We start from the raw sequence: 27,992 nt of genomic DNA on the forward strand, positions 1-27,992 counted from the left end.
ACCAAATTCCATATCCAAGAGAACAAATATTGTGTTTATTAATAAAAGCAAAGAACAGCATAAATGGCAACAGAAAAAAACATTTCTGGCATGGCACATTAAAACATTGTAAATAAGCGCAGACTATATTAGATGCCGATGCTGATGTGTTGCGACAGCCGTGGGAACCAATCACTCAATTAGAGCCTTTAAAAAGGGGGACGAAGGAGTGAATCTTGTTAAGTTATAATGTTATGATCTTACTGATCAGCACAGGTTTAAGATTTACCAGTAATATAATTGCTGCATGTTTTCCCTGTAATTGTAATGGAATACAGTTCCTTTTTGTATCCTGATTACACAACGTCACTTCGTGTATTTCACTATGACCGAAGCCTGGGTACATGGATACTTGGTGTCTCTCTTTAAAAAACATCATTGAGAGTAATATTATGCCATGTTATCTTGGAAAATGACAAGTTGGATATACATATATAATAGGATTTTAATACTAGCAGTGTCAATGGGACAGTGTCATAATACTTAATAATTCAAAGCAAACCCATCGGTTATGTCTGCATAAATAATATAGTAATCCCCATCCGCACACATTCAGACACACACACGTTTCAGCTCCTTTGCACAGTTTGCGTTCACGTATTGTGTTAAACTGAAAAGGGAGAAAACAAGTGAACAAGGAAGTGATACGTACTTCATGGCACGTAAGTAAAAGTGAAACTGAATCAGGACGCTCACATCAAAAAGGAAGCTTTATCGTTACAAAACGTCCCAGTTCCATCGCTACTGGATGTTCAGTAACTCTGAGACTGTAAACAGAAAAATGCAACCAGCTGAAAAGCAGTAAAGGTATGTGTTTCAGTGAATGTTCAGACGTTTCTCCACTGTTGGTCTATAGGGGTGAACCGCAGGAGTGAACAATGTCAAGGAGTGCAAGAGCCTTCATTTGAAAGTTATTGTATAAACAGATTAAAAACAAACATTAAAGGACAGTGTGAACATTTCCTCAAAAAGAATATTTATATTTTAGAGTCTGTGACCAGATGGTGAGCTAAGGTGGGAAACAGTCAAAGATCACTGTGTTCTGCTGACTGATTAATATTGAGTGCATATACTATCATAAAAAAGATGGAACAATGTGGGAAAATAACTGACAATTACAGTTACCATTGCCTGTTCTTATTTTAATAAGTAGGTTTACCTTCTGTAGCTAAATATCAATGTCATCTCAGGAGCTCAATTGCTTTTGCTTATATGGATGTGTTTGATACAATAATTCTGCTTTAATAAGCAAGAAGCACATACAGACTTAAGTGCATTTGCTTAGTGATGTCATTTCTTCTGAAAAGCTTTAAAGCTGTAAAAAAGAAATGGCAGAATCCTCATCACAGCTACCACCTGAGAAAAAGAGGCGTAGGACTGGCCAAGCTGAGTGTAAGTTACACAGCTTATACACACATGAATTTGATAAAGCCTGTGTATTAGCTTTATTAGCTACTTTGTTTTGTCCACCTGTGTGTTGTGTTAGTAACTGTGTGATCAAAATAAAACAAGAATAGTACAGAATTTAGTCATTGTCATGCTTAGCTCCATGTTGCCGGTGTAAACCATGTTAAGCTTCAGAGCAGGGCTTGAAAGTCTGAGGTAGGTGTTACTGAGTCCCGGAGAATGAAAGAAGATACATATAATGATCATCAAACTGAACTCAGATTATCGTTAAAAATAAGGTTTACACCGTTTATTCCCTAGTGTCTACTTTTCAGACTGAGTTCTAGAGTATTTTGAAACAATGTGTGAAGATAATTCAAATACTATCAAATTTAGATTGAGAATCAATGAATGTTTCTTCATGTTTCCTTTCTTATCAGTCACACATGACTCCAGTAGCTTGCTGTCTGAGGAGCAGTTCGTGTGTTCTGTCTGTCTGGATGTGTTAGCTGATCCAGTCTCCACTCCATGTGGACACAACTTCTGTAGAACCTGCCTTACACAATACTGGGACAATACTCCACGATGTCTGTGTCCATTATGTAAAGAGACATTCACCAGGAGACCTGAACTCAAGATTAACACAACACTGAGAGAGGTAGTGGATCACTTCAAGAAGAAAAGCAGTCTTGATAAACCTGATGTTCTTTGTGATGCCTGCACTGGAGTGAAGTCAAAGGCTGTAAAATCCTGTCTGGATTGTGGTCTGACATATTGTAAGTCTCATCTAGACCCTCATAATAATGTTCCAAAACTTAAGAAACACAAACTACTAAACCCTGTGAAGAACCTGGAGGACTACATATGCCAGAAGCATGAGAGACCCCTGGAGCTGTTCTGTAGAGAGGACAAGATGTGTGTGTGTCAGTTCTGCACTGAGGGAGAACACAAGACACACAACACTGTTCCTCTAGAGGACGAGAGTAGAGAGAAAAGGGTGAGAGACAATGATTAGCACTGGATAATATCAACGTCAAAAAACCCAGGGAAGCATTTCACATTTTATATAATATAAAGCCAAATAAGAAATATAAAACCAAATATTCCTTGTTCTCCTCTCTGTCCACAGACACAGCTGGGGAAGACACAGTCAGAGGTGCAGAAGATGATCCAAGAGAGACTGAAGAAGATCAAAGAGATCAAACATTCAGTAGAGCTCCAAAATGTGTGAAGCACAACATACTTCATTTCTCCTACAAACAGAAGTTTTAATTAAATTTGTCAGAACTTATAATACTGAAGTTAAATTTCAGATCACTTTTGACTGTTTGATTAAAGTGAAAATTTATTTTTCCATTAGAAAATCACAGAAAAAGAGATTGCAGATAGTATTGAAGTCTTCACTGCCCTGATGTGCGCCATTGAGAGAAGCCAGGCTGAGCTGCTTCAGGTGATGGAGGAGAAGCAGAAAGCAGCAGAGAGGCAGGCTGAAGGACTCATTAAAGATCTGGAGCAGGAAATCACTGATCTAAAGAGGAGAGACACTGAGCTGGAGCAGCTCTCCCACACTGAGGACCACATCCACCTCCTACAGGTCAGTGTTCCTCTCTCTGCTCAAAGACAACGCAGCACCTCACAGGACAACACTCCCCATGCTGAGGTGTTTCTCCTCCCTCCTGCTGTACTGTAGATGTACCCAGCCCTGAGCAGCCCTCCACACACCAAGAACTGGACTGACATCAGTACTGACACTGATGTGAATATGGAGTCGGTGAAGAGAGCTTTGTCACAGCTTCAGAAGACTCTGAATGAAAAAACTCTGTAAAACATTGAATGAGTTGTTGAAAGAAACAGGTGAGAGGCTTCCGTATTGGACATGTTTTTCAGACATAAATCTGTAACAAGAAATCTGTTGTCCAAGAAAAGTAATTCATTCAATGATTGGGTAACTGAGCAGCGTTATTTAGTACCTTAATTTTTCAATTCTTTTTTTATGAGTCCAAGATTATAAAATTAGCTCCTTGAAATCTAATCAGTATGATCTTGTGTTAAAATTAGTCTCTAGAGAATTGAAGAGGATTCAGCAGTATTCAGGTAAAGTAAGGTTTCTAGAGTTTTCTCACTTTGTTATTAATATATTAACTATATGGATCAGCATCATAAGTGTATCTTGTTAAACCATATAAAGCTGCATTAATTGTGGTTCACTGTGAAGTTCACTGAGTAGCTGGTTTATTAGGTGCATCTGCTCTATAGTGCCACCTAAGGGCCTACTGGTCCGTACTGGTCCATACTGGTCCATACTGGTCCGTACTGGTCCATACTGGTCCATACTGGTCCAGAAAGTTTCTGATGGTAACCTTTTGTCTTGTTCTTTGCATAATTTTGCCATGTAGTATTTACTGAATGGGAATGATTCATTGTAATATTCAATTAACAATTTTAAAGACCATATTCTGAAAAGTATTGTATATAAATGGATCATTTAAACGGACATGTAATTATTCTGTAATTATCAGTATTGTTAAATTAGGTTCTAGGTTGCATGAACTGACATCCAGAGTGAGTTTTCTAACTACAAAATACAACAGTGGTACAGGAATGATAGTTTACAACTTAAAACTGACAGTAGTTATTATTAAGTGATTAGTGAGTTTATATTTAACTCTCCTACAAATCCTCTTACACATTTTAATCATTGTCTTTTAATCAGGTTGTCCACAAGATGATGAGGACATTATGTTCCCTTCATGCTCATATACACTCTTTCTTTCAGTGGATGTGACTCTGGATCCTGATACAGCTCATACCTACCTCATCCTGTCTGATGATGGAAAACAAGTGTCATTTGGAGACACTAATCAAATTCTCCTTGCCAACCCAAAGAGATTTGATAAACATATCACTGTCCTGGGAACGGAGGGGTTCTCATCAGGGAGATTTTACTATGAGGTGCAGGTCAAGGGGAAGACAGAGTGGGATGTAGGAGTGGCCAGAGAGTCTGTTAACAGGAAGGGGGAGTTTACACTGAGCCCTCAGGATGGATGCTGGACTGTAGTTCTGAGGAAGGGGAATGAGTACAAAGCTTGTGATCTTCCCTCTCTTTCCCTCACCCTGAAGCAGAAGCCCCAGACGGTGGGAGTGTTTGTGGATTATGAGGAGGGTCTGGTCTCCTTTTATGATGTGCAGGCCAGGTCTCACATCTACTCTTTCACTGGTCAGTCTTTCACTGAGAAACTCTACCCATACTTCAGTCCTTCTAAGAATGATGGAGGTAAAAACTCACCTCCGCTGATCATCTCTCATATATATAAGACTGAATGAGTTTTTACTCACTTACACAGTTTTTACCCAATCATCTCTGGAAACTCAAAGAACAGAAGAAAAAAAAAAACCTTTGAAATAAAAAGGTCCATAATGTTAAATATAAAAACTCAATACACAGCAACAAGGAAAAGACCTACACTTAAGTTGTTGTGAAGTGGAGCGAATCAAAGCAGGACCCAAATGCCTTAAAGAGCAATGGTTATTTGTGGAGATTCTATATTCAGGGTTGAGGTCACAGTCCATGGTGAAGTAGCCAGGAGTAACTAAGAGAAAACCATAAATTCTATCAATGAGACAAAAACAAACAAAAATATAGAATGCACTAGGTAGTAAGGTGAAGACTGACAAAGTAAAATAGAAAGACAACTGTGATTGGCCATCCTCCTGGCATCACTGTTTCCTTGATTTCCCTGTCATGTTTGTTTTCCTTTACTTCCTTGTTCCGTTCCTTGGTTTCGTTTTCTCCGCCCCTCATCTGTTCCTTAATTCTAGCCCTTGTTTGTTGTTCTCCCTGTTATTATGTTCACCTGTGTCTGGTTAGTGTCTAATTTTCTTGGTTATTTAAACCCTTTGTTTGGTTGCCCCTGTTGTTGGTTATTTTGGTAAGTTTGGTCATGCGTCCTTGTTTCCATGATTGTCCTTGTTTTATTTGTTTGCTTTGCTTAGTGTTACTTTGCGTTTTGTCTCTGTGTATTTAAGCCCGCGTCAGTGTGTGCAGTGTTCTTGATCATTGTTGATGCGTGTTGATGTTCTTCTCGTCATTGTTAAATGTATTCGTCGCTTTTGTTTAATGTTAACCATTTCCTGTTCATGTTCATCGTTTGTGTTGAGTGTCATTGTCTTTATGTATTTATAAATGTCCACATCAATGGAGTCTGTGCATCCTGCCCCTCACCCTTTGGCACTCGGGCACCCATGACAGAATGACCAACCAACACAGGACACCAACTCCTTCGGCTAAAGACGGACTTCCTAGTGGGAGGTGCGTAGGCACCCCCGCCCTGCCCCCTGGATCCCAGGAGATTGGGGAGAGGACTGTGACTGGTGTCTGTGTCTACTCTGGAAGTGGAGGGGAACAGCCCCAGGAATTTACTGGGGGGCCTAAGGCTATCAAGCCTGGGCCGAGGAGGAGCGAAAGGCACCACAACTACCAGAAAGAGGGTGGTTGGGTGGAGCCATTGGGATCTCCAGTGGGCAGATCTGAAGCCCAAGTCCCTTCCCTTCAGTGGACTTGCCAGCACGACAGGAGGGGTCTGCCCTGGGGGCAAACCACCTCTGGGACGCTCCTAGAGCAGCAGGTGAGAGGAGGACCATTGGGGGAGGTAGCACGTCTGGAACCAAGATGGACGTGCACCACTGTGTGTCCAGTGAGGCCAAGGATTCGTTCAAGGCACCCGCATGGAGGGCGGGCACCATGTCACAGCGCCTTATGTTTGTGTTTGCGCCTTTTGTATGTCTACAGGCGTAACTGCCCTGAAAGAGCCAGGGAAGCTGCCCTTTTCCACTCGTCACGAGGTCTTGCTCGCCTGGTACTGGGTGGCCATCGGGCATTTCCATGCTGTTTGTGTACACGGCATCCTGAGGCTTGTGGTCACTGGACATAGCGGGAGCTGCACCTCTTGGGAGGGGGTTCTGTAATGGAACTTATGTACAGAATTTATGTATTAATAAATGTTTGTCCATGTCCATGGAGTCTGTGTATCCTGCCCCTCGCCCTTCAGCACTTGGGCACCGAAACTTCGGGACTAAACCAAAACAAACAGCCACATGTAGTTAGCACCATGGGAACCATATGACCAGGGCGAGCATCCATGACAGATCTTTGACAGAGATATAGAGGTAAACTTTGTACTGGACCCATTTTATGTGTGTATTTGTACCCACATAAAATCATGATTTATTGTTAGTCAAAATCTAATGTTTGTGTATAATAAAAATTTGTTTGAATCACAAAGTTTAAGCATGAGGTATTTTATTTCTGTCAGATTTTACTTTACTGATTATAACATTGTTTAAGCCTCTCCAACTTTTGTGTTAACACAGCTTAAGAAATCTATTTTGCTCCATCACATCAAACAGCTCAGCCTGCTTCTCTGTACAGACCAAATATTTGCTCATTTTAGGTATATGAAATTGAATACAGTAATATTTGACACCAAATAGAACTGCTACATGTAACTATTGCTGCACCAAATTCTGCATATTCCATCAGTATGGTGCAAATGTGTGTGTGTGTGTATATATATATTTTTTTTAAACAATTTTTTATTTCTCCATGGCACAATATATTATAATACTTTATTACTGCAATGGCCTGAGTTCCGCAGGGCAAGGAGCAGGATACACCAACATCTCTCGCTGCAAACAGACATTTATTTACATAAGATGAGGCACATAAACAATCAACGTTACGACACCTCACAAAGCAAACAGTGCAGCATGATATGAACGAGAAACAAGCAACAGCAGTAAAAAGATCAATTGACAGGATTGGTGGACATAAGCATATACATGAGCAATGACCAACAAATGCTACTCCAAACACAAGGGTTTAAATACATACGTAAGTGATCTAAATAACAAGGAGTGGGTTTATGACCATGGGAGTGTGGCTACAAATAAGGGGGCAGTCACAGAACTGACAACAAACAATTCCCACAGCAAGTGGCGGGCTGTACGACATGATGTGTGGGATAGGAGAGCATACTGTTACAGTTCCCCCTACCCCCACCCCAAGGGCGCGACTCCCGAAACATTTGCCATCGGGACAGCAAAGCCCAGGCCACCCTGGCATGGTGAAGCCTGGTGCCCGCACTGGGCAAGGCAGGCTGGGAGCCACCACCAAGGGAGGTCTCTTGAATGAGGGGAAGGCGGCGTCTGAGCCTTTCCCAGGGCAGTCCAGTAATGCTCCGTGGTGGGATAGCAGGACCACAGGTGTAGCGATGATCGGTGTCAGCGGCTGCTTTGCTGGAGCAGGAAGCGCAGCAGTGACCAGTGACAGCAGCAATCTCGAAGGGGCCAGAAGTGCAGCCTTGTCTAGCGGCGGAGCATCCTCAACAGGACCGGAAGCACCGTGATGACCAGTGATGGCAGCAGCCTCAGCAGGTCCCAGCCAAGACACACACTGTGGTGCACCCACAGAGACAGTGGGTGCAAACAGACGAACGAGGTGATGCGTCCACAGACACAGTAGACACACAGATAAAAGTGCCTGCTGTGAGGGCAGGCACTGGAGGCATGTCCATGGCCCTGTAGGACACGCAGAGGGGCATGTTCACCCTGGTCCCGACATGCCAGGTCAGACTTCTCCCCACACATCACAAGCCAACCAGGGAGAGCCCATCATGGATGCGAAGCCTTTGAGGCAGTGCTCTTCCTGGGCTTTGGGTGGACCTGACACATGCTCATATTCCACACCTGGAAGACAGAGAGATGAGACGACATTAGCAACAGCAGGAAACCCAGCCAGGCCCACTAGACCACATATATGTCCCAGAGGAGCCAGTCTGCTCCTCGTTGACCCAGCCTGTGAGCACTAGGCACCCCCCCAAAAAAATTCCAGAAGGATTCCCCTCCTTGGCTGAGCAGGCTGTGTCCTCATCCTCCTCCTGCGGTGTGGCTGCGAGCTCTGGTCGACGTCCTTTCCCCAACATCCAGGGAGCAGCGTCAGATGACAGGAGACCTGTGGACTAGTCATGGATAGGTGAATATCCTCCAGTACCTGAGCAACATGCTTCCTCCTGGCGCATGCTTGCTTGGTCCTGTCCGGAAGACTCTACCTTGAGCGCACACCTGTGAGCAGTCCTTCAGATGCGCACAACCGAGGCAGATAACCAGCCAGTATTTCAGAAAAATACATCCGTAAGTGTTGAGACTCATGAGTATTGCACTCAATCCACTCACAAACATGCCGTCTTCATCGGATATTAATGCCAGGTGTAATACCATAAAATGCTCCATATACATGCCTACCGTAAAAACGTTACAAATTGCACCCATACACACAGTAATGCATTTTAAATAATTATGATACTGACTAACTTTAGTACTTATTGTTTATGGCACTGATTGTTGTCTGAGATAGAGCCTATGTATTTTACACTTCTAGACATCCGCACTGAGCCCTGTATTCTAGTTCATTGGTATCTTGAGACTATCCTACTGTACTGACTAGGATGTAGTCGGAGTAAATGACAAAGCACTTTTGTACATCACTCTGGATAAGAGCATATGCCAAATGTTGTAAAATTAAATGTAAGTGTATGGGGAGGAGTATATGTGTGTAGACGTTCAGCTAAATAAAGGAAAGAAACATATATGCCCATTAGTGTAACGTGGGAGATGTGATGAGCGAACACACTTGCGCAGTGCCAGCGCGTTAATACAAGGGACGGATGGGAAATATTGTTTATTAACAGATACAGACTAACAATACCGACTAGAATAAAGAATAAATAAGCATAAGAAGAACAGGCCAACAGAACACTAGCAGGTTAATAGGGTCAGGGCGAGACTAAGTTAGACAAAGTAACGTACACTAAAGCACACAGATAACGTATTACAGACGAGGGAACTGCTGAGAACTAAACAAGGAAAGAAAGATAGTGAGGGTTATTAAACAGGGAGCGTGGGGAGAAAGTACATGGTAACGAGGTGCGAGAGCAAACGGGAAAATACTAAGCAGGTGCGAGCGAAGATCCAAGACTAACAAAACCTAACCAAACACACAAGAACGAGGACAACCGAGAGCAAAATAAACACACAAGAGCGAGGACAACCGAGAGCTAAATAAACACACAAGAGCGAGGACAACCGAGAGCCAAATAAACACACAAGAGCGAGGACAACCGAGAGCCAAATAAACACATATGAGCGAGGAGCTGTGACAAACGAGACCTTAACAGAAGCGCATTTTACCAAAACAAAGAGAGACGCAGGAACGGGGTTTACATAGGAATGCAATTAGGGACAAACTCGGAACAGCTGGACACAGAGGGGAGGAGACACGGAACCATGGAGACGGACGAAAACGGATTTGGTTGCTAGGGAAACGCTCAGGTCTGCGGACATGACAATTAGACTGTTGTACGGAAGATGTATATTTATTTGGGGAGTGATGTGATTTCTTCTAAAAGGAAGGAAGAAGCAAATGACAGAATCATCATGACCACAATCACAAGGCAGAGCGGGGAGGATGAGTGACCCGACTGTGTGTATGTTACAGCTCACACACACATGAATAAAATATGGCCTGAATATTTTCACTCTGAGCTCCATGTTGCCCGTGTAAACCATGTTAAGCCTTAGAGCAGGAGTTTAAAGCCTGAGGTGGGTGTTGTTGAGTCCTGGAGAATGAAGATAGACACACATACCCCCTTTATTCCCGGTTGTCTACTTTGTCTACAAATGTATTTTTTGAGTATTTAGAAACAATGTGTGAAGATAATCCAAATACTTTAAAATATATATTAAGGATAAATTAATGTTTCTTCATGTTTGCTTTCTTATTATACAGTCACACATGACTCCAGCAGCTTCCTGTCTGAGAAGGAGTTCATGCGTTCTGTCTGTCTGGATGTGTTTACTGATCCAGTCACCACTCCACGTGGACACAACTTCTGTAGAACCTGCCCCTCTCCCCAAACGTCTCCCTGTGTGTGTGTGTGTGTGTGCGCATGTCTCTGTATGGCCACACCCTCCCTATGTTTCACACCTGTTCCTTATTGTGTGTCGTTAGTGTGTATGTATATAAGTCTTGTGTCTAAGTATAGGTGTATCGATGTTTCAACCAGGTTAATAAATGTCTGGGTTTGACACGGCTCGTCCCCGCATGTCACACTTTATGGTTCTGCAGATTTGTGTCATTCCAAATTGAAGCTTCATAAAGGTATTTTGTAACAGAGTGTGTTCTCCACTCCATGAGTACACAACTTCAGCAAAACCTGCCTTATACGAGTGCTGCTGGGCAAGAGGCAGGACTACAGACTCTCTCAATGGAGACAAACGTTTAACCTGCGATACAGACAGCGGCACGCACGTATAATGCAAACTGAACGTGAACACACATTCGGTGAACATGAACATGGTCAATGACCGACAATCATGCACACACTAACAAGGGTTTAAATAAATACATACAAACATGACAAGACTAAACTGAAGCAGGGGTGTGCTTAACAACATAGGCGTGCTTACACACGAGACACAGTCTGTAGCAGCCCTTGGCCTCGATGAATAAAAGGCAGTCTTCATAACGGGTGCCTACGTTTATTCAGCTTGTTAGACATCAAATGTCCTTAGTTCCTTGATGAGCATTGCGACAAGCACTGTAAAGAGCACCGTGAAAATAAGACGAAGAAACAAAGGGAAAGAAAATACAACGATACTTCACCAGTTCAAATAAGTAACATGAACACACTTGTTGACATCAACTTAAATACCAGAAGATACCGTTTAAACGCCACAAAAAAACGGGCGGGTTGAGTGAGACAGTAATAAATGAACAGACTGAAAACTTCACTGATGCTACAAAATATATGAACACAACTTGGCATCAGTTTCTTACAGCAGTTCAGTAGTTCATATATCGCTCCGTGTGCCAAGGGTGCAGTATTTCTCAAAGCTCTGTGTAAATTCTCCTTTTGTTTACTGTTCAACCCTTTTCTAATCCGATGTTATGGGAATGCGAGCGGCATAAAATTGGCCAGATAACTTGTCAGTAGACCTCTCAGTAAAGAAAGGGTGTTCACAAAATTCACACAAACACAAATGGGTGACAACCTTGAACTTGAATGTCCACTCTAAATTAACATAAAGAGGAAGTTTTACGGAGACAAAGAAGTGAAAACTAGGCTACTAATCTCCCCGCGCTGCTGGGCACCACGTCTACTCTCATTCTTAAACTGTACACTGAGTGAATGGTCGTTTACGCTCCCACCAAATCATGTTATGATGAATGAACATGTCAAAGTCGTTTCTGTTAATCAGCCAGAGGCCGATCTGAATACTTAATAATTCAGAACAATCCATCAATTACATCTGCTAACCGTTAAATAATTGCCCCAGCCCCACACGCACGTTTCAGCTACTTCAGCTCCTTTGCACAGTTTGCGTTCACGTATTGTGTTAAACTGAAAAGGGAGAAAACAAGTGAACAAGGAAGTGATACGTACTTCATGGCACGTAAGTAAAAGTGAAACTGAATCAGGACGCTCACATCAAAAAGTAACCTTTATCGTTACAAAACGTCCCAGTTTATTCATTACTGGATGTTCAGTAACTTTGAGACTGTAAACAGAAAAATTGCAACCAGCTGAAAAACAGTAAAGGTATGTGTTTCAGTGAATGTTCAGACGTTTCTCCACTGTTGGTCTATAGGGGTGAACCGCAGGAGTGAACAATGTCAAGGAGTGCAAGAGCCTTCATTTGAAAGTTATTGTATAAACAGATTAAAAACAAACATTAAAGGACAGTGTGAACATTTTCTCAAAAAGAATATTTATATTTTAGAGTCTTTGACCAGATGGTGAGCTAAGGTGGGAAACAGTCAAAGATCACTGTGTTCTGCTGACTGATTAATATTGAGTGCATATACTATCATAAAAAAGATGGAACAATGTGGGAAAATAACTGACAATTACAGTTACCATTGCCTGTTCTTATTTTAATAAGTAGGTTTACATTCTGTAGCTAAATATCAATGTCATCTCAGGAGCTCAATTGCTTTTGCTTATATGGATGTGTTTGATACAATAATTCTGCTTTAAAAATCAAGAAGCACATACAGACTTAAGTGCTTTTGCTAAGTGATGTCATTTCTTCTGAAAAGCATTAAAGCTGTAAAAAAGAAATGGCAGAATCCTCATCACAGCTACCACCTGAGAAAAAGAGGCGTAGGACTGGCCAAGATGAGTGTAAGTTACACAGCTTATACACACTTGAATTTAATAAAGCCTGTGTATTAGTTTTATTAGCTACTTTGTTTTGTACACCTGTGTGCTGTATCAGTAACTGATCAAAATAAAATCATAATACTACAGAATGAAGTCATTGAGCTCCATGTGGGCCGTGTAAACCAGGTTAAGCTTTAGAGCAGGAGTTTAAAGTCTGAGGTGGGAGTTGCTGAGTCCTGGAAAATGAAGATAGACACACATAATGATCATCAAACTCAACTCAGATTATAAATCAAAAAAGGTTTACACCTTTTATTCACTGTTGTCCAACTTTCAAATTTAGTTCTGAAATATTAGGAACAATGTGTGATGATAATTCAAATACATTATAATGTAGATTAAGAATAAATGAAAGTTTCTTCATGTTTCTTTTATCAGTTGCACATGACTCCAGCAGCTTCCTGTCTGAGGAGCAGTTCGTGTGTTCTGTCTGTCTGGATGTGTTAGCTGATCCAGTCTCCACTCCATGTGGACACAACTTCTGCAGGACCTGCCTTACACATTGCTGGGACAATACTCCACGATGTCTGTGTCCATTATGTAATGAAATATTCACTAAGAGACCTGAACTCAAGATTAACACAACACTGAGAGAGGTAGTGGATCACTTCAAGAAGAAAAGCAGTCTTGATAAGCCTGATGTTCTTTGTGATGCCTGCACTGGAGTGAAGTCAAAGGCTGAAAAATCCTGTCTGGATTGTGGTCTGACATATTGTAAGTCTCATCTAGACCCTCATAATAATGTTCCAAAACTTAAGAAACACAAACTACTAAACCCTGTGAAGAACCTGGAGGACTACATATGCCAGAAGCATGAGAGACCCCTGGAGCTGTTCTGTAGAAAGGACAAGATGTGTGTGTGTCAGTTCTGCACTGAGGGAGAACACAAGACTCACAACACTGTTCCTCTAGAGGACGAGAGTAGAGAGAAAAGGGTGAGAGACACCGATTAGCACTGGATAATATCAACGTCAAAAAACCCAGGGAAGCATTTCACATTTTATATAATATAAAGCCAAAAAACATCAACCTTAAACATTTTTATGCAAATATATATATGTGTGTGTAAACCATTTTAATTAAGAAACGCATTATGCTAAAATGATTATAACACCAATTTTATGATGAACAACATTCTCTAAAAACAATTTACAATTGAAGTATAAAAACCAAATATTCTTTGTTTTCCTCTCTGCCCCCAGACACAGCTGGGAAAGACACAATCAGAGGTACAGCAGATGATCCAAGAGAGACTGAAGAAGATCAAAGACATCAGACACTCAGTAGAGCTTGGAAAAGTGGGTCAAACATTATATACACCATATCTAATATAATATGTAGCTTGAGTTTCATTTTGCAGAGCTTAGCAAACTGATTTTAAATATCTTTTCCCCGTTGATGGTTTAATTTTTAGTGTTTTTGTAATGGTGAGTGGTAAGGAGGCGGACACATGTGCGGAGCAAGATTTATTAAGAGCAAATCCAGAGTTGTGGTCAGAGTAGTCCAGGGTCATAGAGCCAGTATGGAGCATTTGAGTATACATGATCCAACAAACAAAAACACACAAAGGCAAACAAGGGAATTAGGCTATAACAAAAGACACTAGGAAGAACTCAGAGACTAACAAACATGAAAGCTAGGAGAAACACAAAGGTACAGAGTACAAACTTACATACAAGCAGATAGAGGCTTTCAGATTTTCTGACATTGAAACAAACATTAAACCAAACACAACCATTCAAATAAACAATGAACAGCCAAAACACAGGGCACACAAGAGGGTTTAAATACATGAATTTAACAAGACTAGAAACAAGGGACAGGTGTGGACAATCAAATGAGGGGTGGACAAAAAGAAACTATGGCATGGAACTAAAATACACAAGACAGGGAAAACATGGAACATGGAAGTTGGGAGGGACTAATCGTGACAGTTTTTTTTTTCTTCCAGACAAACACAGAAAAAGAGATTGCAGACAGTGTTGAGGTCTTTGGTTCTCTGATGTGCTCCATTACGAGAAACCAGGCTGAACTGCTTCAGGTGATGGAGGAGAAGCAGAAAGCAGCAGAGAGGCAGGCTGAAGGACTCATTAAAGATCTGGAGCAGGAAATCACTGATCTAAAGAGGAGAGACACTGAGCTGGAGCAGCTCTCCCACACTGAGGACCACATCCACCTCCTACAGGTCAGTGTTCCTCTCTCTGCTCAAAGACAACACAGCACATCACAGGACAACACTCCCCATGCTGAGGTGTTTCTCCTTCCTCCTGCTGTACTGTAGATGTACCCAGCCCTGAGCAGCCCTCTACACACCAAGAACTGGACTGACATCAGTACTGACACTGATTTGAGTATAAAAACTGCAAGTACAGTTCTGTCTCAGCTTCAGAAGAATCTGAATAAGAAACTTAATCTAACGATAAATATAAAGTTGAGAGAAACAGGTAAGAAGCTTTATATTAGACATTTTTCCAGGCATTCTTCTGTAACAATATAACATTACAAATCAGTGGTCCATGGCCGGTGGTCCAAAGTTAGTTATATTCCCTACATTTTCTTTTTTAAAACAATTTTTCATCTCTTTGAAATCTAATTAATATTATTTTTACCTAAAATTAGTCACAGAATTGAAGAGGAGTCAACAGTATTCAGGTACAATGTGGTTTCTCAATTGTTCCTCTCCTAATTTCATTAAATGTTATTACTATATTTAATATATTAAATTACACAGATGAGCATCACACAACCACAACTTATGGAACCATATAAAGTTTATTTAACCATTAATCAAGGTTCACTGTAAAGTGCACTGTAAAGAGTTGCCTGTTCATTACATGCATCTACTCTATTGCTGTGCCTGTATGCTACCAATCCTTTTTGGTCAATTTTATGTAATATGCATTATTTCAATAATGGTAACTTTTCTTGTATTCTACTCAATTGTGCCATATTTCCAGTGGCCTCTTTCATTACAGTTCTGTTTCTAAAATAATGCCAAAGAAATATTTGACTGAAAATATATGGCAGCATTTTCAAAATAGTCATATAGTAGACACCTTATGTGATTACTCAGTGTGTATTTGCAACTCTTCTACAAACACTGTTACAAATGTTAATCAGTAAGATCTCCTACATGATGAAGATTATGTTCTCTGCATACTCATATATACTGTATGTTTCTCTTAGTGGATGTGACTCTGGATCCTGATACAGCTCATCCCAGACTCATCCTGTGTAATGATGGAAAACAAGTGTCATATGGAGACGCAAAGCAGAATCTCCCTGACCACCCAAAGAGGTTTGATAGGTGTCCTGTTGTCCTGGGAAAGGAGGGGTTCTCTTCAGGGAAATTTTACTATGAGGTGCAGGTCAAGGGAAAGACACATTGGGATGTAGGAGTGGCCAGAGAGTCTGTTAACAGGAAGGGGCAGATTACACTGAGCCCTCAGGATGGATGTTGGACTGTGTGCCTCAGGAATGGGAATGACTATAAAGCTTGTGATGCTCCTTCTATCCCCCTCACATTGAAGGAGAAGCCCCAGACGGTGGGGGTGTTTGTGGATTATGAGGAGGGTCTGGTCTCCTTTTATGATGTGGAGGCCAGGTCTCATATCTACTCTTTCACTGGTCAGTCTTTCACTGAGAAACTCTACCCATACTTCAGTCCTTTTACTTCTGTGAAGGGTACAAACTCGGCTCCACTGATCATCTCTCATATATTTAAGACTGAATGAATACATTTGAAGCACTTCAATCTATAAAACTACAAGAACAGAAAAAAAAGACATTTTCTGTGTTACCAATGGTGAAAGCATATCAACAGAGTAGTAATCTGCAATTTTGTTCTGTTAAAAAAACAGTACATAAAATATTACTTAATGCTGAATCTAAACATTCAGCATATAAACTGCAAGGAATACCACAAGGAAAATACCCACAGTTGTTTTTTAAATAGTAATATTTAAACTATCTTCTCCCTTGGACATGTACAAGTATATGTACTTGAAATGTATATCCTTACATTGTTGTATTCATGATTAATGGTGAAAGTTATTTTACCTCTGAAAGTCTTACTGTTTTTGTTTCATCAATAAAGATTTACTTTACTGATTATAGTTTAGATTATAGATATACTTTAGGGTAAAAGTTATTTTGTAACAAAAAGTTATTTTATGTTCTCTACTTCATCACCACCTCACCTCAAACATCCCTGCTTCACTATACATACAACACAACTGTTCATTACAGAGTTTGAGTCACCAATTCTCAAGAATCCAGACTGTGTAAATCCTCTTGAATTAAATTAGTATGCTGGTATTTATTTATTATTGTAACTAAGGAAATGCTTTTTTACTGTTCATACTTTCATTTGATCATCTAAAGGCTATTCCAAATTAATCAAATGAATTACTGAAAATGATACTTTAGAGTATTAAATCACCTTTTGCACAGCAGTGAGAAATTATAAACTATAATTCAACATAAGATGTGAATTACCTCTGTAGTTGCTCATTGCTATTAATAGATTTCACTGTATAGTATTTTTATACACTGCATATCCCTACAACTTCGCTCCTACAAACACAAATAAATGAACAAGGAAGCGACACTAGTTAAGCAAAACTAAAATCAGAATGTTCACACCAAATAAGAATCTTCAACTACTGGATATTCAGTAACTATATGAAATATATATTTAAAAAAAGATGAATAGGAGGAAGAGTAAGGAAATGGCCAAGTCTTCAACACACCCAAGAAAAAGCAGAAAGCACAGCATGAATGAACCACATTAGTCAAAATGTTTTAGGAACTCTATTCCACGGACATCAAATCTGCATTCTTACAGGGAATGTAACGTTTATACCTGGCCTTTCCTGAGGCTGTGAGAACACTGAAGAACACTGTGGTAACTCAGGAAATGTGTGTAATGTTTTGACATATGCGTCACTTTGTTGGTACAAAAAAGTGAAGGGGATAATGTTGAGAAGAGGAGAAAAAAATGTCAAGTAGATTCTGCAGTATTTTATTGGGTGGCAGATAATGAACAGCTAGCTGATGGTCTCACTGTGAAAGGAGCCTCTGTTTAGTGCTGTTGAAGGCACTCAGTGAAGGGGTTTGGCACCTTCATGACTGCATGGATATGAGCAGTTAAAGTGTTTGTTATACTGAGTTGGGCATTTAGGATGCTGATGTTTGCATTCATGTGATAGAATGCAGTATCTTCAGTATTGTGCTAGCATGGAGTTTTTTATCCTATTACACATTTACGTTTGTTTAAGATAAAGGAAAAGGACAGGAGATTGACGTGCTCCTTTCTGATGTCCAATGTGGGTTTGGACTGTTCCATTTCCATGAGAGAGTTTTTGGGGGGAGGGGCTCAAAATAGGAGGGTCCTTTTTGGCTGGAGAGGTCCATGGCAGACCTGTGTGATTGAGATGAAAGGTTTTCCAACATAATAGACCTTCGTCTTTATTTGTAGCCAGGCTGAGCTGCTTCAGGTGGTGGAGGAGAAGCAGAAAGCAGCAGAGAGGCAGGCTGGAGGATTCATTAATCTCCATCGACACCCCCAAATATAGCAATGTTGGTTCATCTCTGGTCAAAAATAATCTTTCTTGCTTTCTCTCCAAGCTTGCAAACTAAGAAAAGAAAAACAGTCAAATGTCACTGTTATCTGATAACTGGTAAATAGCTGAGTGGTGACTGCTGACTGCAGCAGAAACGCTTGTACAAGCAACACAGAAACTGAAAAGCAATGTGAATCGTAAATGAATTTGCTGATCTAAAAAGTGACAATGGCGGTTAGATGCCTGTCCTTATCACAGTAGAGTAAAGAGGTTTTCCAGTCTGCAATACTGCATTGCTTGGAACTTCAGTGCCTTTGTTGATGTGGGCATACTCGATTAAATAATGAGGCTTAATAGAAATCTGTGTTGTATGCAACAGATTAATCCAGCAGCAATATCTGTAACTATTAGAGGTGTGATCTGAATGAAGTTGTCCATTGCTCAAAGAAAATTAAAGAACCACCCACATGACTCACCATCCTGGTCTGCCTGAACACTCCCTACCACCCACCTGGCTCTGTGTCCTGATCTGCAGGAACATTTTAATATGTGGGTACCCTCTGACTGTTTGGAAATGTTTTGTTTTGGGTGTTGTTTTAAGGATGGAAGATAACAGTAAAGCTAACCTCATACATCACATTACAGAATTCAGTATGCTCACTAACCAGTGTTCATGGTACTTAGTTCCCAAAATTATTCACCAAAAGCACAATGTCAAACACTTCCTTTTTAACGTTGGTAGTTATTGTAATTATGTGCAAATGTCAGTGTTATTTTAAATGATGCAAGACTTGTTTTTGTCTGTGATGTTTTTCTAACCTGGTTTGGGGGTGCTCTGCATCCAGTGATGCTGAATCATACACATACACATAATTGTACACAGATATGGATTCTTATGTTGACTGAATTCAAACCTTTTTTTCATTCACTCTCAATTATCACTTTTTTGCTCATTTCTTTACTTCCTTGATCCCCAATAATAAGGAAGGTAAAATCTAACTCTCCTTGATTATTGTTTTATCTGAAATGCTTTAAATTTAGTGATGAGCTATTTTATTTACTAAGGGATTTTTACCGTCATAAGTTGTCCTGCATTACCCATGCTAGGTGATGACTGGTCATAGTGCCTCCAGTAGATTGTTATCTGAAACTATATATCAGGGTGTCACCTCTTGGCTGTTATACATTTTGACTATGATCTTCATTTGAGGCAAGACACAATATCTCTGGTAAGAAATTTCACTTTTTATGCATTAAATGTATGACAATGTGAAATTCAGTGCAAAAAGAAGTCAATAAATGAATACCCTTAAGCATGTATAATAGTCTGTTAGTAGAAAGAAAGATGAGCATTTGTTTAGAAAAAAAATATTTTTATTATATAATCATATAATGAGCTACTTTAAAACTTTTAATTACTAACCATTTAAATCACAGACCAACACAAACCAATACATTATATATATAAATATAGCAGATGTTTTATATATATATATATATATATATATATATATATATATATATATATATATATATATATATATAAAACATCTGCTATATTTATATATATATATATATATAAAATTATATATATAGCAGACGAAAGTGCCCGAACGAACGGACGGACGGACCCCACCCACCAGGAGCCGCTCTGTGCTGTGCTGCTCTCTACTTCCACTCTCTCTCATATAACATCTGCTATATTTATATATATATAAAACATCTGCTATATTTATATATATAATGTATTGGTTTGTGTTGGTCTGTGATTTAAATGGTTAGTACTTAAAAGTTTTAAAGTAGCTCATTATATGATGATATAATAAAAATAATTTTTTTCTAAACAAAATACTCATCTTTCTTCCTACTAACAGACTATATATATATATATATATATATATATAAAAAATTATTATTATTATTTTCTTATATTCTTATTGTTTAAAGCACCAGTTATGCGCATTGTATCCAACAGACTAATTAATGAGTAATGCTAATTATATGTGTTCACTTGTGTTGGAATAATTTCGTGTGGATCATGAAGTGCAAGTGGAAGGTAATGGCAGAATCCCCACAACCAAGAGAAAGCAGAGAGGAAAACATGAACAAACCATCTGAGTGTAAGTGAACCCAGCACAGTCTGATTAGGATCTGTGTGAAAACTATACACTCAGGATGCCTTTGTTGTATATCCAGTTAAACCAGATTACTAGTTATTGGGTGGGGTGCTTTTGACAGGGTCAACGTTACAGAAAATCGCTGAACTCTGATGTGCTGGTGTATTATTTTTGTAGCAGATTCATTCATAAATAAAATGGCTTACATACAGAATGAAAGTAAACTGAATCTTCACAATTTTTAAACTCTAAGATATTAACATTGTTTAGACACAATTTGTGATTTCCGTCATCTTTCTCCTGAGTGCTAAAGAATAAAAAAGACAGAATGCCAATCATATGGTTAGGTATGATTAGGTATGCACAGTGTGTACAGAAAATTAAAATTGCTAAATAAATTGTTGCACAATAAAATACTTTGAAAAAATAGTGTATCTTATATTTTTCTTTTGATCAAACACAGTTACACGTCACTCGAGAAATCATCTGTCTGAGAAGCAGTTCCAGTGTTCTATCTGCCTGAATGTGTTCACTGATCCAGTCTCAACTCCATGTGGACACAACTTCTGCAAGAGCTGCCTTACAGACTACTGGGATAACAGTCTACATTTCCATTGTCCATTATGTAAAGAGAAGTTCACCAAGAGACCTGAACTCAAGATTAATACAACACTGAGAGAGGTAGTGGATCAGTTCAAGAAGAAGAAAAGTTTTCATAAACCTGATGTTCTTTGTGACACCTGCACTGGAGTGAAGTCGAAGGCTGTAAAATCCTGTCTGGATTGTGGTCTGACATTTTGTAAATCTCATTTAGAGCCTCATAATAATGTTCCAAAACTTAAGAAACACAAAGTAATAAACCCTGTGAAGAACCTGGAGAACTACATATGCCAGAAGCACGAGAGACCCCTGGAGCTGTTCTGTAGAAATGACAAGATGTGTGTGTGTCAGTTCTGCATCGAGACAGACCACAAGACTCACAGGACTGTTCCTGTAGAGAATGAAAGTGGGCAGAAAAAGGTGAGATACTGATTGAAATCAGCATAAACAATTACAGTTGTTGTACTTAAGATGTAGATATAACCAGGGATTTATCTAAACACAGATAAGTGGGGTGGCAGCATTTTACTGAAACCCATTCAACACAGCAACAGGGCTCAGCCTGAGTGCACCCATCACATGTATCTCTGCCACCCTTGAGTCGTTCTCTGGTTTGTGATGCCTGTACAGGATTGCAGTGTTTCAAACACTGCACGGGGCATACTATGCACATGCACATAGTTCCACCATGCACGATGAAAGATCACATTTACAGTTGTACTATGCGTCATCATATTAATACACCAGCCTACATGGAAAGATTAGAAACAGCATTATTTAACCAGGATTTCCACAAAAACGTAGACCTCTAGTTAATTAATACAAATATGATACTGACAGATGGCTGAGAATCTTTTGTCTTGCAGTGGTTTAAAAAAAAGATGATGTGAAATGTGCTAAAGACAAAGATTTGTAATTTCATGATATCTTAAGTTTACTTTTGACATCTTTGATGTTGACTAATAAATGGACATTTTAAGGTGAGTTCATATCCTTAAGCACAATTCATCAGGACTCAGACTAACAGAGTGTAATTACACCTCATAAGCAAATTTGACTCTAGTGAGCATAGTTAAGAAAACCAAGGGAGCATAAAAGTCCATTTTGCTTTCCTTTCTCCCACAGACACAACTGTGGAAGACACAGTCGGAAGTGCAGCAGATGATCCAAGAGAGACTGAAGAAGATTGAAGAGATCAAACACTCAGTAGAGCTCCGAAAAGTGGGTCAAACATGACATACTCCATACCTACTATAACAAGTAGTTCTAATTTGACTTTACAGAATACTGATACAAAACATACATAACATCTAGGCATTCACCTTATTTCACTCAAGTGTGTTTTTTCCATTAGAAAAGCACAGAGAAAGAAATTGCAGACAATTCTGAGGTGTTCAATGCTCTGATACGCGCCATTGAGAGAAGCCAGGCTGAGCTGCATCAGGTGATGGAGGAGAAGCAGAAAGCAGTAGAGAGGCAGGCTGAAGGACTCATTAAAGATCTGGAGCAGGAAATCACTGATCTAAAGAGGAGAGACACTGAGCTGGAGCAGCTCTCCCACACTGAGGACCACATCCACCTCCTACAGGTCAGTGTTCCTCTCTCTGCTCAAAGACAACACAGCACATCACAGGACAACACTCCCCATGCTGAGGGGTTTCTCCTCTCTCCTGCTGTACTGCAGATGTACCCATCTGTGTGCAGTCCTCCACACACCAAGAACTGGACTGACATCAGTATCAATATCCATCTGAGTGTAGAGAGTGTGAGAAGAGTTCTGTCCCATCTTCAGAAGACCATGAATGACAGAATTAATAAAAGACTGAATTTAAAGTTGAGAGAAACAGGTGAGAAACCTTTACATTTGACATTTTCCAAACATAAGTCTGTAACAGAATTAATATTTTGTTAGAGCAAATCTAGAAAACAAACCATTACTTTATCAAATTACTGATTAATGAGATATATTTAGTATATTTTGTATTATACTTTAATTTGAGTCTAAGAATAAAACAATTTCTTTTAAATATTTTTATGGAAATTAGTCTCCACAGAACTGGACAGGATTGAACAGTGTGCAGGTACAGTGTGATATCTGGCCTTTTTTCTCTTTATTTTAATAGTTTTGTAGAGTATTTTATTTTTATTGCATTAAAATGTAGAGATTTGCACCACACTATTGCAGTAAATTAGTTTGCTGTATATTCATATCACAGTTTGCTTCTTTCAGTGGATGTGACTCTGGATCCCGATACAGCTAACCGCTACCTCATCCTGTCTGACGACGGGAAGAAAGTGACATGTGGAGACACAAAACAGAATCTCCCTGACAACCCAAAGAGATTTGATATGTATGCCATTGTCCTGGGAAAGGAGGGATTCTCTTCAGGGAGATTTTACTATGAGGTGCAGGTCAAGGGGAAGACAGAGTGGGATGTAGGAGTGGCCAGAGAGTCTGTTAACAGGAAGGGGCAGATTACACTGACCCCTCAGAATGGGTACTGGACTGTGTGTCTGAGGAATGGGAATGAGTATAAGGCTTGTGCTGATTTTTCAATCCTCCTCTCCCTGAGAGAGAAGCCCAATATTTTGGGGGTGTTTGTGGATTATGAGGAGGGTCTGGTCTCCTTTTATGATGTGGAGGCCAGGTCTCACATCTACTCTTTCACTGGTCAGTCCTTCACTCAGAAACTCTATCCGTTCTTTTGTCCCTGTTATAATTATAAAGGCAAAAATGCAGCTCCATTCATCATCGTGCCTGCATCATCTCGTCTGTAATGACTAAGTGAAATTTGATATGCATATTCAACAATCCATGGCATAGGCAAATATTTGACAAGTGCTTATCACTAATATGATATGATGTGTTTTCCAACAGTTCATTTTAATCATTCTTTTAAAATAGCTGAAGGGATTTTGGAATATTTTATATTGTTTTTAACCATTAATATTCTTTTAAAATAGCTGAAGGGATTTTGGAATATTTTATATTGTTTTTAACCATTAATATGTTAATATGTTTTAACTATTAATATGTTTTTAATCATTAATATTGCAGTGCCGATAATAATAATGTTTATGTTCATATAACACTTTTTTCAAATTTTGGGTAATTTAAATTACAGTTAAAATATGAACTTCCTTGAAACATGTTTATGGTTTTAATTGTAAACTGTTCATATCTAAGCTGTTTAGACTTGTCTGTATTAATCTAATATATCATTATATTCTTTTGAATTTTAAAAGTAAAAGAAAGTCTACTAAAACAAGAAGATTTCATGCCAATGTTTCAGCCTATGTTAAACTCTTGGACTGCTCAATATGTAATTTACTGGTCTACTCATACTTGAAATCATTAAGCAGATTGTAATTTTGTCTGAAACTTCTGATGGATCTAAGACTTAGAAACTATTTTTAACTTAAACATTCCTTTGCTAGTACTTGTATTTTGTGTATTGAATGATGATTCAATAAAGATTATATGTTACAATAATAATATTTTATTACTAATAAAATTCCCAAACTGTTTCTTTAAACTGTCTGTGGTCCAGCAGGTGGCAGTAATCACTTCCTTTACTGGTCTCTGTCCTCTGTGAGTGTTTGTGTTTGTTTGTTTGTTTGTTTGTGTGTGTGTGTGTGTGTGTGTGTGTGTGTGTGTGTGTGTGTGTGTGTGTGTGTGTGTGTGTGTGTGTGTGTGTGTGTGTGTGTGTGTCAGAGTAATCAGTGGCTCATTGCTATGTCAACACTGACAATTTTTTCTATCAGGGCATGTTTTTTTTCATTTCACCACATCCTTGTGTTCCAAGGATCGTTTGTCAGTTTGACCTTTTTCAAGGTAGTGTAACCAAAACATCAAACTGTGCTTGAGAGCGTGCTTAAACTTTTGAACAGATGAGAAATTGTATCACCCTAAATTAATATATTTCATTAGCTACATGTAACCAAATCATTAATCTATCAGGGTAAAGTAGAGTAAAGTTATCAAAATATATATAAGCACACTATGCCGAACTCAAAGAAATCCAGAAGTGAGAAAAAAACAGCTGGTGAAATATTTCAGTCTGGAAAGCATTCCTAAAGTATGTAAGACTAAACTACAGTGAGAGACATTAACACCAACAAAAGTGAAATAAATCAACTTAAAATTGCATTTCCTAAGACGAAGATATAAAGTGTTATAAAATAAAAGATTAAAACAAAATACAGAAAGTGCACCATAACAGAAAGTTCGCCATAAAATAACACTCAACACGACTAAAATTGACAAAAACAATTAAACACCATTAAAAAAATAAGCATGACAAAACACATTAGATACATGACCTGTGATTGTGACTCATCTTCTTTCAAAGATTGTGATTCATCTAGGCCAATGAAGCAGCTTCTTGTAACATCATGATTTGTTGTACATTTAGTAAGTTCTTGTCCTAGGTGATATACAAGCTCAGCCTCAAAAGCTTCAGCACAACTTAAATAAATGTAAAACTGAAAATGTTCTTCATTTGACTCGTCATAATTTGAGGAAAAATGGACTCAGAGAAAATATTCTTCTTACTAACTGAGCTTTGACTTGTGGACATCTCCCTTGTCTCCTGTGCTTGGTTCTTTAAGCTCTCTCAGTTCAGAAGTTACTTTTCTCCAGTGTCTTGTAATATTCCATATCTGAAGTGAAATATAATACAAACTAGCTGTCAATAAATTGGAATGATACACCACCTCTTGTTTCAGTAATCTTTTTTTCCCTGGCCTAACACACTTGAATCATATCATTAGGTAATAATCAACCAATTTTTTAATCAGATGGGCAAGGAAATTACAAACCTGTAGAGAGAACAGAACTGGCTGGAGTTGGAAAACACTAGCTAGCTGTCTTAATACATCTGAGATAACATATAGTACTATACATTTCCAAAAGAATGACCTTAAATAACTTTTATTGTTTTCTTCTGAGTTCAAAAGGTTTTTTTCTATGTAACACAGTACAAAATAATGGGATAATGTAATATAACATCCTTTGTTTTGTATAAAAATGGATGATTACATCTCTACTCATCTTTGCATGGCAAAATTAGTTATTGCTGGGATTGTTAAATTCATGGTCATATTACTTTATGTAAGGTTAGCTAATGTAAGTTAACCAGCTAATGATAAATGTTTTGAGCTGGTTAACATTAGCACTACAATACTCAGAGGGTTAGTGTGCCTGTTAGTGTACTACTGAGTCTGTGCTATAACCCATGATTGCAGACTCCTGCTGCCCATGTTAGAGACTCTGCACTTTTCCTTTGGCTGTGAATTGCTTGTAGTAAATAAAGATGAACACTGGGCAGTGTCAGTAGTCTCAAAAGCATCATAAAAATATCAATGGTAAAGTGACTATTCCACTTAAGACTCTCTAATTTGAGATGACCTTAATACAAGCTGACCCCTGGCCTCCACTGGTCGGCTTCACTGGAATTCTGGAATTCTTTCCCCCTTGTCTGCTGCCTTATTGTCCTTCCTGAGTTTGTAATTACTGTATTTACGTTACTGTAATTACTGTATTTACATTCCTCTGTATTCCTGTCCCATCATGAAGTCTTGCCACAAAAGGATGGCTTGCATTTTTAGTGGTCCGGTTGTCTTTATCTACTTGCCTGTGTTTGACCTTGTGCCTTGTTTTCCGTTTATGAGTTATGGGTTGCCCTTGTTTTGTATGCCTGGTTGTTCTGCTTTTACTTTAAGTTCTTTGACCCCTGCCTGTGTTTGGATTACTCTGCTGTATCTGTGTTTTGGACTGGTCAGCTATCTTTTAAAACTCTGCACCTGGTTCCTCAAATCTTGTTTAGTCTCATGCTTACATTTAAATTTACATTTATGCCATTTGGCAGACACTCTTATCCAAAGCGACTTATAAAAAGTGCTTTGTCATTCAGAATACTTACTAGCTAGTATAGAAGGTTAGCGACCAAGATACCATTGAACTACAATGCTGTTGAAATACAGGGATCAGTGCTCACGCCTAGAAGTGCAAAATACACAAGCTCTATCCTAGACAATGATAAGTGCAATAAACAATAAGTACTAGAGATTCAGCTAGTCAACAAAGGAGCAGTCAACATCAGTGTAATACACAATACCCTACAATAAATACTAGAGTTTCAGTTAGTCAACACAAGAGCAGGGTCAGTGGTCATTTAAATATTTCACAAATAGAAAAGTCTTCAGTCTGCATTTGAAGACTGTAAGGGACTCTCCTGTCTGGACAGTAAGCTGCTTGTTACACAATGTTTTAGGGTAATGGGGCCTTAAACACTACACGTACCACATCATACCATTCTATCAAGGTACTGACAGTGCCTGCTACACAGATATTACTGAAAGTATAGTTTAGTCTTCTTAGCCAAATCCTTTTGTGACTTGCATGCTTATCACACACTGTGTGTTTCTTTTAGAGGATGTGATTCTGCATCCTGATAAAGTTCATCCTTACCTCATCCTGTCTGACAGAAAACAAGTGACACATGGAGACACACAGCAGAATCTCACTGACAACTAGAAGAGGTTTGATAGATGTGCCCCTGTCCTGGAAAGGGTTCTTCTTAGATTTTATTCCAAGGTACAGGTCAAAGGGAAGACGCATTGGGATGTAGGAGTGGCCAGAGAAGCCACTAATAGGAAGGGGCAGGCTTCACTGACCCCTCAGAATGGATGCTGGACTGTAGTTCTGAGAAACGGAAATGAGTACAAGGCTTGTGCTTGCGCTGGTCCCTCTGTCACACTGTTCCTCAGAGAGAAGCCCCAGACCGTGGGAGTGTTTGTGGATTATGAGAAGGGTCTGGTCTCCTTTTATGATGTGGAGGCCAAGTCTCATATCTACTCTTTCACTAGACAGTCTTTCACAGAGAAACTCTACCCATACGTCAGTCCTTTTAATTCTGTTGAGGGTAAAAACTCAGCTCCACTGATTATCTCATCAGTACTGAGTAATTTAATTTTTCTTACTGATGTGTGACTGAAATACATTT

At 39.2% G+C, this 27,992-nt stretch overlaps 3 protein-coding genes across 3 annotated transcripts; all 3 read left to right on the forward strand.

Moving 5' to 3' along the window:
* The first annotated feature begins 668 nt into the window (after window positions 1–668).
* On the forward strand, window positions 669–5,575 carry LOC113578322 (zinc-binding protein A33-like). The gene is given in 9 exon segments (XM_035520056.1): window positions 669–846; window positions 1,347–1,431; window positions 1,866–2,422; window positions 2,555–2,650; window positions 2,786–3,019; window positions 3,116–3,238; window positions 3,240–3,279; window positions 3,484–3,519; window positions 4,202–5,575. Coding segments are annotated over 8 exon segments (1,698 nt in total). The 5' UTR covers window positions 669–846; window positions 1,347–1,367; the 3' UTR covers window positions 4,750–5,575.
* A 6,364-nt stretch (window positions 5,576–11,939) lies between these two features.
* On the forward strand, window positions 11,940–16,815 carry LOC113578323 (E3 ubiquitin-protein ligase TRIM39-like). The gene is made up of 8 exons (XM_035520057.1): window positions 11,940–12,080; window positions 12,581–12,665; window positions 13,083–13,639; window positions 13,907–14,002; window positions 14,656–14,889; window positions 14,986–15,148; window positions 15,324–15,356; window positions 15,891–16,815. Exons 2-8 carry the CDS (start codon window positions 12,602–12,604, stop codon window positions 16,436–16,438), a joined length of 1,695 nt encoding a protein of 564 aa, XP_035375950.1. The 5' UTR covers window positions 11,940–12,080; window positions 12,581–12,601; the 3' UTR covers window positions 16,439–16,815.
* Window positions 16,816–20,306: 3,491 nt separating this feature from the next.
* LOC113578311 (E3 ubiquitin-protein ligase TRIM39-like) lies at window positions 20,307–27,979 on the forward strand. The gene is made up of 8 exons (XM_027011494.2): window positions 20,307–20,388; window positions 20,849–21,405; window positions 22,111–22,206; window positions 22,340–22,573; window positions 22,670–22,832; window positions 23,031–23,066; window positions 23,216–23,497; window positions 27,690–27,979. The coding sequence occupies exons 1-8, from the start codon at window positions 20,307–20,309 to the stop codon at window positions 27,977–27,979; spliced, it is 1,740 nt and encodes a 579-aa protein (XP_026867295.2).
* Window positions 27,980–27,992: the final 13 nt, after the last annotated feature.

This window comes from Electrophorus electricus, chromosome 19, assembly GCF_013358815.1.
Source record: "Electrophorus electricus isolate fEleEle1 chromosome 19, fEleEle1.pri, whole genome shotgun sequence".
Lineage (NCBI taxonomy): Eukaryota > Metazoa > Chordata > Actinopteri > Gymnotiformes > Gymnotidae > Electrophorus > Electrophorus electricus.

Bases quoted from the DNA above. Each gene is read 5' to 3' on its own strand.
- LOC113578323 (XM_035520057.1), top strand. From the start codon at position 12,602: ATGGCAGAATCCTCATCACAGCTACCACCTGAGAAAAAGAGGCGTAGG. The intron at 12,666-13,082 runs GTAAGTTACACA...TTCTTTTATCAG, and splicing joins TAGGACTGGCCAAGATGAGT to TTGCACATGACTCCAGCAGC. The intron at 15,149-15,323 runs GTAAGAAGCTTT...ACCTAAAATTAG, and splicing joins TATAAAGTTGAGAGAAACAG to TCACAGAATTGAAGAGGAGT.
- LOC113578311 (XM_027011494.2), top strand. From the start codon at position 20,307: ATGAAGTGCAAGTGGAAGGTAATGGCAGAATCCCCACAACCAAGAGAA. The intron at 23,067-23,215 runs GTACAGTGTGAT...TGCTTCTTTCAG, and splicing joins CAGGATTGAACAGTGTGCAG to TGGATGTGACTCTGGATCCC. The intron at 23,498-27,689 runs GTCTGAGGAATG...GCTGGACTGTAG, and splicing joins GAATGGGTACTGGACTGTGT to TTCTGAGAAACGGAAATGAG.